We start from the raw sequence: 13,449 nt of genomic DNA, 5'->3' as shown, positions 1-13,449 counted from the left end.
ACCAGTGAGAAGAACGCAGCCTGTGCCGCCCTGTGTGCACCTCTTATCTCTCTCTCTCCGCAGGAATCCTTTCCATAGAGCAGCTCATCAGCCGGGTGGGTGTCATCGGGGTCACCCTGATGGCCTTACTCTCTGGGTTTGGTGCAGTGAATTGTCCCTACACCTACATGTCCTACTTCTTAAGGTGAAGTCCTCTTCTGTAAATGTTACTGTGTTTTGTGTATATACAGTGGGGAACAGAAGTATTTGAACACCCTGCGATTTTGCGAGTTCTCCTACTTAGAAATCATGGCGGGTCTGACGTTCACATTATAGGTGCATTCCCACTCTGAGAGACAGAATAATAAAAAATTCAGGAAATCACATTGTATGATTTTTAAAGAATGCTGAACATAAGTATCTGAACACCTGAGAAAATCAGTGTTAATATTTGGTCCAGAAGCCTTTGTTTGCAGTTACAGAGGTCAGACGTCTCCTGTAGTTCTTGACCAGGTTTGCACACACTGCAGCAGGGATGTTGTCCCACTCCTCCACACAGATCTCCTCTAGATCTATCAGGTTTCGGGGCTGTCACTGAGCAACACAGAGTTTCAGCTCCCTCCAAAGATGTTCTATTGGATTTAGGTCTGGAGACTGTCTCGGCCACTCCAGAACCTTGAGATGCTTCTTACGGAGCCGCTCCTTGGTTATCCTGGCTTTGTGCTTTGGGTCGTTGTCATGTTGGAAGACCCAGCCACGACCCATCTTCAATGCTCTGACTGAGGGAAGGAGGTTGTTGGCCAAAATCTCACAATAAATGGCCCCATTCATCCTCTCCTTAATACACTGCAGTCGTCCTGTCCCCTTAGCAGAAAATCCCCCCAAAGCGTGATGTTACCCCCCCTTCCCCATGCTTCACAGTAGGGATGCTGTTCTTGGGGTTGTACTCATCCTTCTTTTTCCTCCAAACACGACGAGTGAAGTTTAGACCAAAAAGTTCTACTTTGGTCTCCTCTGACCACATGACTTTCTCCCCGGCCTCCTCTGGATCATCCAGATGGTCATTGGCAAACGTCAGATGGGCCTGGACATGTGAGGACTTGAGCAGGGGAACCTTCCGTGTAATGCATGATCTGAAACCATGACGGCATAGTGTTCTACCGACAGTGACCTCTGAACCTGTGGTCCCAGCTCTCTTCATGTCATTGACCAGCTCCTCCCTTGTAGTTCTGGGCTGATTCCTCACCTTTCTTATCATCAGTGATACCCCACGAGGTGAGATTTCCATGGAGCCCCAGTCCGAGGGAGACTGACAGTCGTCTTTAGCCTCTTCCATTTTCTAACAATTGCTCCAACAGTTGATCTTTTTTCACCAAGCTGCTTGGCAATTGCCCCGTAGCCCTTTCCAGCCTTGTGGAGGTCCACAATGTTGTCTCTGGTGTCTTTTGACAGCTCTTTGGTCTTGCCTATAGTAGTAGTTGGCGTCTGACTGACTGTGGGGTGGACAGGGGTCTGTAAAGAGCTCAGACAGGTGCTACTAAGTTAGATTAATGAGTGGAGTAGAGGTGGACTTTTTAAAGGCACAGTAACAGGTCTTTTAGAGCCAGAATTCTGGCTGTTTCTCAGGTGTTCAAATATTGATGTTCAGCAGTGCAAGACAAATACATTCTTTGAATGGTACAATGTACAATCGTACAATGTGATTTCCTGAATTAATTTTTTAATTTTTTATTATTCTGTCTCTCAGAGTGGGAATGCACCTACAGTGTGAATTTCAGACCCCTCCACGATTTCTAAGTGGGAGAACTTGCAAAATCACAGGGTGTTCAAATACTTCTGTTCCTCACTGTGTATGTGTATATATATATCTCTATCTCTTACCAGGAATGTAACAGAAGCTGATATCCAGGCACTAGAGAGAAGACTACTGCAAACCATGGATATGATTGTCAGTAAGAAAAAGAGGTAATGCTCAGAACCAACCACTAGAGGGCAGCGGTATCCCATACTGTCCTCCTATGTTTACCATATTTGCTACAATTAATGTGCTATGGATGGAGCTACACACAATACCCAAATTTTGATTTGAATTCAATACCATAAAAAAGTATTGCGATATTCGACACCACGCGAAAGAAAAATAAAACGCCAACAAAAACCTGTGTGCATTCCGCTTTTTATGGAACGTCCTGTCCTATTTCTTGGGGTGACAAGGCGTTCCTGTTATGGCGTTCACCGCATAGGAGATATTGTTTTAATAGTTTGGACTTTTTCGGATGCAAAGATACCTAATATGTTTAGTTTTTTATTATTTCTATATTTCTATATGTAAAATCGGGAAAGGGGGTTATTAAGACTTATTATTTTGGTGTTTTTTTTTTTTTTTTTACTTTTTATTTACTATTAGCCCCCTTTGGGGCTAGAACCCTTACAGTATCCTGTTCACCCTGATAGAGCTCTATTAGGGTGAATACAATTTGACACAGTCTCTGCGCTTTGTGCGCACAGCAGCAGAGAGCTTACCATGGATGGCTTTAGTAGCGTCCTGGCTGCCATGGTAACCGATCAGAGCCCCGCGTTTTCACTGCTGGGGCTTCGATCGGAAGCTGCCACTGCCACCAATGCACATACTTATGGTGGGGGGCCATGTGGCCACTGCACCACCAATGATGATAGCAATGAGGAGGTTAGGAGGGCCCTGTGGCCACCAACGAATATAATTAACCCCTAAATAAAAATGTATGCAGTTGTGGCAGGTATTTAGGGGTTAATTATATTCATTGGTGGCCAGCGGCAGCTTCACAGCCTCTCCCCTTAATGTTTTCATTTCCTCTGTGCCGGCTGAGGAAAACATGGGTGGCACGCACCATTTTATCTAAAAGATACTAGTCTGCACAGTAGTACAGCCAGTATTGTATGGATCCAGGTGCAAAAGTATTGATTTGGTATTGAAAATTCGATACCCGGTACAACCTTACTACGCCCATCAGTGCATTCTGACCAGGAGTTGGTGAACTGACCTTTTAGTTGTGATGCTGCCTCCTATGTACAGTACAAGGATATAACTACTATAATACTGCTCCTATGTACAAGAATATAACTACTATAATACTGCTCCTATGTACAAGAATATAACTACTATAATACTGCCTCCTATGTACAAGAATATAACTACTATAATACTGCTCCTATGTACAAGAAGATAACTACTATAATACTGCTCCTATGTACAAGAATATAACTACTATAATACTGCTCCTATGTACAAGAATATAACTACTATAATACTGCTCCTATGTACAAGAATATAACTACTATAATACTGCTCCTATGTACAAGAAGATAACTACTATAATACTGCTCCTATGTACAAGAATATAACTACTATAATACTGCCTCCTATGTACAGGAATATAACTACTATAATACTGCTCCTATGTACAAGAATATAACTACTATAATACTGCTCCTATGTACAAGAATATAACTACTATAATACTGCTCCTATGTACAAGGATATAACTACTATAATACTGCTCCTATGTACAAGAATATAACTACTATAATACTGCTCCTATGTACAAGAAGATAACTACTATAATACTGCTCCTATGTACAAGGATATAACTACTATAATACTGCTCCTATGTACAAGAATATAACTACTATAATACTGCCTCCTATGTACAAGAATATAACTACTATAATACTGCTCCTATGTACAAGAATATAACTACTATAATACTGCCTCCTATGTACAAGAATATAACTACTATAATACTGCTCCTATATACAAGAATATAACTACTATAATACTGCCTCCTATGTACAAGAATATAACTACTATAATACTGCTCCTATGTACAAGAATATAACTACTATAATACTGCTCCTATGTACAAGAATATAACTACTATAATACTGCTCCTATGTACAAGAATATAACTACTATAATACTGCCTCCTATGTACAAGAAGATAACTACTATAATACTGCTCCTATGTACAAGAAGATAACTACTATAATACTGCTCCTATGTACAAGAATATAACTACTATAATACTGCTCCTATGTACAAGAATATAACTACTATAATACTGCTCCTATGTACAAGAATATAACTACTATAATACTGCTCCTATGTACAAGAATATAACTACTATAATACTGCTCCTATGTACAAGAAGATAACTACTATAATACTGCTCCTATGTACAAGAATATAACTACTATAATACTGCTCCTATGTACAAGAATATAACTACTATAATACTGCTCCTATGTACAAGAATATAACTACTATAATACTGCTCCTATGTACAAGAAGATAACTACTATAATACTGCTCCTATGTACAAGAATATAACTACTATAATACTGCCTCCTATGTACAGGAATATAACTACTATAATACTGCTCCTATGTACAAGAATATAACTACTATAATACTGCTCCTATGTACAAGAATATAACTACTATAATACTGCTCCTATGTACAAGGATATAACTACTATAATACTGCTCCTATGTACAAGAATATAACTACTATAATACTGCTCCTATGTACAAGAAGATAACTACTATAATACTGCTCCTATGTACAAGGATATAACTACTATAATACTGCTCCTATGTACAAGAATATAACTACTATAATACTGCCTCCTATGTACAAGAATATAACTACTATAATACTGCTCCTATGTACAAGAATATAACTACTATAATACTGCCTCCTATGTACAAGAATATAACTACTATAATACTGCTCCTATATACAAGAATATAACTACTATAATACTGCCTCCTATGTACAAGAATATAACTACTATAATACTGCTCCTATGTACAAGAATATAACTACTATAATACTGCTCCTATGTACAAGAATATAACTACTATAATACTGCTCCTATGTACAAGAATATAACTACTATAATACTGCCTCCTATGTACAAGAATATAACTACTATAATACTGCTCCTATATACAAGAATATAACTACTATAATACTGCCTCCTATGTACAAGAATATAACTACTATAATATTGCTCCTATGTACAAGAATATAACTACTATAATACTGCCTCCTATGTACAAGAATATAACTACTATAATACTGCCTCCTATGTACAAGAATATAACTACTATAATACTGCTCCTGTGTACAAGAATATAACTACTATAATACTGCCTACTATGTACAGGAATATAACTACTATAATACTGCTCCTATGTACAAGAATATAACTACTATAATACTGCCTCCTATGTACAAGAATATAACTACTATAATACTGTTCCTATGTACAAGAATATAACTACTATAATACTGCCTCCTATATACAAGAATATAACTACTATAATACTACTCCTATGTACAAGAATATAACTACTATAATACTGCTCCTATGTACAGGAATATAACTACTATAATACTGCTCCTGTGTACAAGAATATAACTACTATAATACTGCCTACTATGTACAGGAATATAACTACTATAATACTGCTCCTATGTACAAGAATATATCTACAATAATACTGCTCCTATGTACAAGAATATATCTACAATAATACTGCTCCTATGTACAAGATTATATCTAGTATCGAGTTGTTTGGTTTGGGTTGCTGCACTGTGGAGCTCAGTACTAGATCCTCAGTGAGTGTTTTATGTGCAGGTTTAGTGGAGACTTTGATTATCATTTATGATATTGCTATCTGTATATTTGAAAGTCTACCTGCCTCCATTATCTCACTTCTCATATGTAATTAACCACCTCCGGACCGCCTAACGCAGATTCGCGTTCCGGAGGTGGCAGCCCTGCGCTCAGCGACGCATCTACGCGTCATCTCGCGTGAGCCGAGATTTCCTGTGAACACGCGCACACAGGCGCGCGCGTTCACAGGATCGGAAGGTAAGCGAGTGGATCTCCAGCCTGCCAGCGGCGATCGTTCGCTGGCAGGCTGGAGATGTGATTTTTTTAACCCCTGAAAGGTATATCAGACGCTGTTTTGATAACAGCGTCTAATATACCTGCTACCTGGTCCTCTGGTGGTCCCCTTTGTTTGGATCGACCACCAGATAACACAGGAAGCTCAGTAATATGTTGCACCAAGCACCACACTACACTACACCCCCCCCCCCTGTCACTTATTAACCCCTTGATCACCCCTGTTCACCCCATATAGACTCCCTGATCACCCCCCTGTCATTGATCACCCCCCTGTCATTGATCACCCCCCTGTAAGGGTCTATTCAGATGTCCGTATGATTTTTACGGATCCACTCATACATGGATCGGATCCGCAAAACACGTACGGACATCTGAATGGAGCCTTACAGGGGAGTGATCAATGACGGAGGTGATCACCCCATATAGACTCCCTGATCACCCCCCGTCATTGATTACCCCCCTGTCAATGATCACCCCCCTGTAAGGCTGCATTTAAATTTTTTTTACGTATCCACTGATACATGGATCGGATCCGCAAAACACATACAGGCGTCTGAATGGAGCTTTACAGGGGGGTGATCACCCCATATAGACTCCCTGATCACCCCCCTGTCATTGATCACCCCCCTGTAAAGCTCCATTCAGACATTTTTTTGGCCCAAGTTAGCGGAATATTTTTTTTTTCTTCTTACAAAGTCTCATATTCCACTAACTTGTCTCAAAAAATAAAATCTCACATGAACTCCCCATACCCCTCACGGAATCCAAATGCGTAAAAATTTTTAGACATTTATATTCCAGACTTCTTCTCACGCTTTAGGGCTCCTAGAATGCAAGGGCAGTATAAATACCCCACATGTGACCCCATTTCGGAAAGAAGACACCCCAAGGTATTCCGTGAGGGGCATATTGAGTCCATGAAAGATTGAAATTTTTGTCCCAAGTTAGCGGAAAGGGAGACTTTGTGAGAAAAAAAAAAATATCAATTTCCGCTAACTTGTGCCAAAAAAAATAAAATTCTATGAACTCGCCATGCCCCTCATTGAATACCTTGGGGTGTCTTCTTTCCAAAATGGGGTCACATGTGGGGTATTTATACTGCCCTGGCATTCTAGGGGCCCTAAAGCGTGAGAAGAAGTCTGGGATCCAAATGTCTAAAAATGCCCTCATAAAAGGAATGTGGGCCCCTTTGCGCATCTAGGCTGCAAAAAAGTGTCACACATCTGGTATCGCCGTACTCAGGAGAAGTTGGGCAATGTGTTTTGGGGTGTCATTTTACATATACCCATGCTGGGTGAGAGAAATATCTTGGTCAAATGCCAACTTTGTATAAAAAATGTGAAAAGTTGTCTTTTGCCGAGATATTTCTCTCACCCAGCATGAGTATATGTAAAAAGACACCCCAAAACACATTGCCCAACTTCTCCTGAATACGGAGATACCACATGTGTGACACTTTTTTGCAGCCTAGGTGGGCAAAGGGGCCCACATTCCAAAGAGCACCTTTCGGATTTCACAGGTCATTTACCTACTTACCACACATTAGGGCCCCTAGAATGCCAGGGCAGTATTACTACCCCACAAGTGACCCCATTTTGGAAAGAAGACACCCCAAGGTATTCCGTGAGGGGCATGGCGAGTTCCTAGAATTTTATATTTTTTGTCACAAGTTAGCGGAAAATGATGATTTTTTTATCTTTTTTTTTTTTTTCTTTACAAAGTCTCATATTCCACTAACTTGTGACAAAAAATAAAAACTTCCATGAACTCACTATGCCCATCACGAAATACCTTGGGGTGTGTTCTTTCCAAAATGGGGTCACTTGTCGGGTAGTTATACTGCCCTGGCATTTTAGGGGCCGAATGCGTGAGAAGTAGTTTGAAATCAAAATCTAAAAAAAATGGCCGGTGAAATCCGAAGCGTGCTCTTTGGAATGTGGGCCCCTTTGCCCACCTAGGCTGCAAAAAAGTGTCACACATGTGGTATCTCCGTACTCAGGAGAAGTTGGGCAATGTGTTTTGGGGTGTCTTTTTACATATACCCATGCTGGGTTAGAGAAATATGTTGGCAAAAGACAACTATACAAAGTTGGCATTTGACCAAGATATTTATCTCACCCAGCATGGGTATATGTAAAATGACACCCCAAAACACATTGCCCAACTTCTCCTGAGTACGGGGATACCAGATGTGTGACACTTTTTTGCAGCCTAGGTGGGCTCATTGAATACCTTGGGGTGTCTTCTATCCAAAATGGGGTCACATGTGGGGTATTTATACTGCCCTGGCATTCTAGGGGCCCTAAAGTGTGAGAAGAAGTCTGGGATCCAAATGTCTAAAAATGCCCTCATAAAAGGAATGTGGGCCCCTTTGCCCACCTAGGCTGCAAAAAAGTTTCACACATTTGGTATCTCCGTACTCAGGAGAAGTTGGGCAATGTGTTTTGGGGTGTCATTTTACATATACCCATGCTGGGTGAGATAAATATCTTGGTCAAATGCCAACTTTTTATTAAAAAAATGGGAAAAGTTGTCTTTTGCCAAGATATTTCTCTCACCCAGCATGGGTATATGGAAAATGACACCCCAAAACACATTGCCCAACTTCTCCTGAGTACGGAGATACCACATGTGTGACACTTTTTTGCAGCCTAGGTGGGCAAAGGGGCCCACATTCCAAAGAGCACCTTTCGGATTTCACCGGCCATTTTTTACAGATTTTGATTTCAAACTACTTTGCACGCATTTGGGCCCCTAAAATGCCAGGGCAGTATAACTACCCCACAAGTGACCCCATTTTGGAAAGAAGAGACCCCAAGGTATTCGCTGATGGGCATAGTGAGTTCATAGAAGTTTTTATTTTTTGTCACAAGTTAGTGGAATATGAGACTTTGTAAGAAAAAATAAAAAATAAAAAAAAATCATCATTTTCCGCTAACTTGTGACAAAAAATAAAAAGTTCTATGAACTCACTATGCCCATCAGCGAATACCTTAGGGTGTCTACTTTCCGAAATGGGGTCATTTGTGGGGTGTTTGTACTGTCTGGGCATTGTAGAACCTCAGGAAACATGACAGGTGCTCAGAAAGTCAGAGCTGCTTCAAAAAGCGGAAATTCACATTTTTGTACCATAGTTTGTAAACGCTATAACTTTTACCCAAACCATTTTTTTTTTATCAAAGACATGTAGAACAATAAATTTAGAGAAAAATTTATATATGGATGTCGTTTGTTTTGCAAAATTTACAACTGAAAGTGAAAAATGTCATTTTTTTGCAAAAAAAATCGTTAAATTTCGATTAATAACAAAAAAAGTAAAAATGTCAGCAGCAATGAAATACCACCAAATGAAAGCTCTATTAGTGAGAAGAAAAGGAGGTAAAATTCATTTGGGTGGTAAGTTGCATGACCGAGCAATAAACGGTGAAAGTAGGGTAGGAAGTGTAAAAAGTGGCCTGGTCATTAAGGGTGTTTAAGCTAGGGGAGCTGAGGTGGTTAAAGGGGTTGTCCCACAAAAAATATTCTACACTTTACAAACCAGCACCTGGATCTAAATACATTTGTAATTGTCTGTAATTAAAAAATTTAGCATAGCCACTGAGTTATTCGACAAAATGTATCTGTACAGCGCCACCTGCTGTTTATTATTTTGCTTATATCTTTGTCCTGCTCACTGAGAAGGCCGCACATGTTCAGTTTCATCTTTCAACTGCCTCCTGAGCTGTGATAGGTAGATCATGGACATGCCCCCTGAGCTGTAGCAGAATGGACACACCCCTTGAGCTGTCAGCTTCATATAAATCTAGCAGAGCAGTGAATGGGGAGATCTCTGGATCCATGTGAGGTACAGGGCTGGTTCTAGCTTTATTAGAAAACGTGTGTCATGTACTATATGATGTCATTTTTTACATTAGTCATAGGAAAACCCCTTTAATAAGGTTTTTTTTCCCTCTTAATTTTTTGTTGGGAACCAATTGCTGTTTTTTACTTTTATTACATTTTATCTCCCATCTTCTTGTTTGTGATACCAGTATCTGAGCTCAATATCAGTCATCTGGAAACTGAAAAATTTCCAGTCTGTTGTAAAACGTTGTCCACATTGCAGTCCGCACTTTAGTCCATGTGCAGCTTGTTGGACATTGTCCTCCTAATCAGCCTGTGTGACATCTGCTATCTTTATAATATTTCCACTTTGTGCTGATCTGCTGGTAATTCCATTTACTTACTTTTTTAAAAAACATTTTTTTTTTTTTTTTAATTTTGTGCCATATTTAGACCTGGAAACCATCAACAAGCAGGTTAGTTTTTTGAGGATAGCTCCTGTAATTCATTCATGAACACCCAGTGGTCCTTAACATGTAGCCCTCAGGTGACCTCTGTAGCCTACACACAGCAGGTGCTGGGGGTCGGGTATTTGTGTGGTGTTCCCGGGCTGCACCTGCTTGTTAATGACACCCACAGCCGGATAGCGCCATGTACACAAATACCGAATAGATAAGGTTGCAAAATAAAGTTAGCAGATCCGTTAATGTCCTTTTGAGGGAGGGTTTTTATTTTTGTGGTTTTGTTTGTCACACTCCCTGCCTTCCCGGAGCCATAACTTTTTTTTTTTTTTTTCCAGACCCGGGAGAGCAAGCTCCTGTGCTTTTTGTCTCCCAGCAGGCACCCAGCAGCTATGGCACCCGCTGCACTCGTGAGCGGGCACCGCTGGGCGGGAAGGGGTTAAAAAGTAGTCAGGTTATATCACAAAATTACCGGCTGATCTCTTGGGGCACACAGAGGAGACTGCTGCAGCCAGCTGTATCACAGCCAGACACAGGACAGTGAGGAGGAGGAGGGGGGACGCGGCTGATCTCTTGGGGCACACAGAGGAGACTGCTGCAGCCAGCTGTATCACAGCCAGACACAGGACGGTGAGGAGGAGGAGGAGGGGGGACGCGGCTGATCTCCTGGGGCACACAGAGGAGACTGCTGCAGCCAGCTGTATCACAGCCAGACACAGGACGGTGAGGAGGAGGAGGGGGGACGAGGCTGATCTCCTGGGGCACACAGAGGAGGCTGCTGCAGCCAGCTGTATCACAGCCAGACACAGGACGGTGAGGAGGGGGGATGCGGCTGATCTCCTGAGGCACACAGAGGAGACTGCTGCAGCCAGCTGTATCACAGCCAGACACAGGACAGTGAGGAGGAGGAGGGGGGACGCGGCTGATCTCCTGGGGCACACAGAGGAGACTGCTGCAGCCAGCTGTATCACAGCCAGACACAGGACAGTGAGGAGGAGGAGGGGGGACGAGGCTGATCTCTTGGGGCACACAGAGGAGACTGCTGCAGCCAGCTGTCTCACAGCCAGACACAGGACGGTGAGGAGGAGGAGGGGGGACGCGGCTGATCTCCTGGGGCACACAGAGGAGGCTGCTGCAGCCAGCTGTCTCACAGCCAGACACAGGCCGGTGAGGAGGAGGAGGGGGGACGAGGCTGATCTCCTAGGGCACACAGAGGAAGCTGCTGTAGTCACCTGTATCACAGCCAGACACAGGACGGTGAGAAGGAGAAGGGGGGACGAGGCTGATCTCCTGGGGCACACAGAGGAGGCTGCTGCAGCCAGCTGTATCACAGCTAGACACAGGACCGTGAGGAGGAGGAGGGGGGACGCGGCTGATCTCTTGGGGCACACAGAGGAGACTGCTGCAGCCAGCTGTCTCACAGCCAGACACAGGACGGTGAGGAGGGGGGACGTGGCTGATCTCCTGGGGCACACAGAGGAGACTGCTGCAGCCAGCTGTATCACAGCCAGACACAGGACAGTGAGGAGGAGGAGGGGGGACGAGGCTGATCTCTTGGGGCACACAGAGGAGACTGCTGCAGCCAGCTGTCTCACAGCCAGACACAGGACGGTGAGGAGGAGGAGGGGGGACGCGGCTGATCTCCTGGGGCACACAGAGGAGGCTGCTGCAGCCAGCTGTCTCACAGCCAGACACAGGACGGTGAGGAGGAGGAGGGGGGACGAGGCTGATCTCCTAGGGCACACAGAGGAGGCTGCTGCAGTCAGCTGTATCACAGCCAGACACAGCATGGTGAGGAGGAGGAGGAGGAGGGGGGATGAGGCTGATCTCCTGGGGCACACAGAGGAGGCTGCTGCAGTCAGCTGTATCACAGCCAGACACAGGCCGGTGAGGAGGAGGAGGGGGGACGCGGCTGATCTCCTGGGGCACACAGTGGAGGCTGCTGCAGCCAGCTGTCTCACAGCCAGACACAGGACGGTGAGGAGGAGGAGGGGGGACGAGGCTGATCTCCTGGGGCACACAGAGGAGGCTGCTGCAGTCAGCTGTATCACAGCCAGACACAGGACAGTGAGGAGGAGGAGGGGGGACGCGGCTGATCTCCTTGGGCACACAGAGGAGACTGCTGCAGCCAGCTGTCTCACAGCCAGACACAGGACAGTGAGGAGGAGGAGGGGGGACGAGGCTGATCTCTTGGGGCACACAGAGGAGACTGCTGCAGCCAGCTGTCTCACAGCCAGACACAGGACGGTGAGGAGGAGGAGGAGGGGGGACGCGGCTGATCTTCTGGGGCACACAGAGGAGGCTGCATTATATGTTTAACAGTTTTACTTGTTGTATGAGTCAGAATACAGTAGAATCAAAGGATAGGGGGTGACGGGAGGAAGCTCTGGGATTGTTTTTATTTTTTGTGAATTTTCTATATTAAGTGACCCCTTAATTAATGTTCTCTAATCTCAGAGGCAATGTCATATCATCGTATCTTGCCATGGTGGTCATTCCGGGTTTAATGGTGTCAGGGTAGGGGTCTGGGTAGTATAAATAAATATTCATAAATTAAAGAGAACCTTTTCATGGGATTATGGGTTACAGACTGGTAGGCTTACCAGATAGGGCGGCCCCTCCCTGTCGTCTCCTCCTCCCTGTACCAATTCTCTAAATTAACATATCCGGTGTCAAAAACAGCGGGGTACACAGCGCCGGAACGGAGGGGTCTTTTATTTTAAAAAAAGTGCTGGCATCTATAGGGGCCGCCCTATCTGGTAAGCATAACAGTCTGTAACCCAGAATCCCATGAAAGGCCCTCTTTAATGTGGCTTCCGGCCTGTGCTATAGAATAGGGATACTGGCAGTCCACGGTCCAAATCCAGTCTGCCGTTGCCAGCCGTCCGCCCCGCCCAGCATATCCTGTCTTTAAAGGGGTTCTGCACTTTGTTTAAACTGATGATCTATCCTCTGGGTACATCATCAGCATCTGATCGGCGGGGATCCAACACCCGGGGCCCCCGCCGATCAGCTGTTTGAGAAGGCAGTGGTGCTCCAGGATCGCCGCGGCCTTCTCACTGTTTACCGCAGGCCCAGTGACGTTACGAATAGTATCAACTGGCCTGGGTGGGGCTAAGTTCCATTCAAGTGAACAGAGCTTAGCCCCGCCCAGGCCAGATGATACTAGTCGTGACGTCAGTGGGCCTGCGCCCCTGGAGCGCCGCTGCCTTCTCAAACAGCTGGGGACC

General features: G+C 44.0%; 1 protein-coding gene across 2 annotated transcripts in view; it reads left to right on the top strand.

Annotated features, from left to right (window-relative positions):
- The window catches only part of GPR89B (G protein-coupled receptor 89B), a 34,104-nt gene that overhangs the window by 4,394 nt on the left and 16,261 nt on the right, over positions 1-13,449 (top strand). For both annotated transcript variants that reach the window (XM_040423012.1, XM_040423011.1), the window contains exons 7-8: positions 64-184; positions 1,864-1,944. In XM_040423012.1, the coding sequence (XP_040278946.1) occupies positions 64-184; positions 1,864-1,944 (202 nt within the window). The remainder of the gene's footprint in view (positions 1-63; positions 185-1,863; positions 1,945-13,449) is intronic.

The sequence above is a fragment of the Bufo bufo genome, chromosome 3, assembly GCF_905171765.1.
Source record: "Bufo bufo chromosome 3, aBufBuf1.1, whole genome shotgun sequence".
NCBI lineage: Eukaryota > Metazoa > Chordata > Amphibia > Anura > Bufonidae > Bufo > Bufo bufo.
This window is presented reverse-complemented; position numbering and strand designations above follow the sequence as displayed.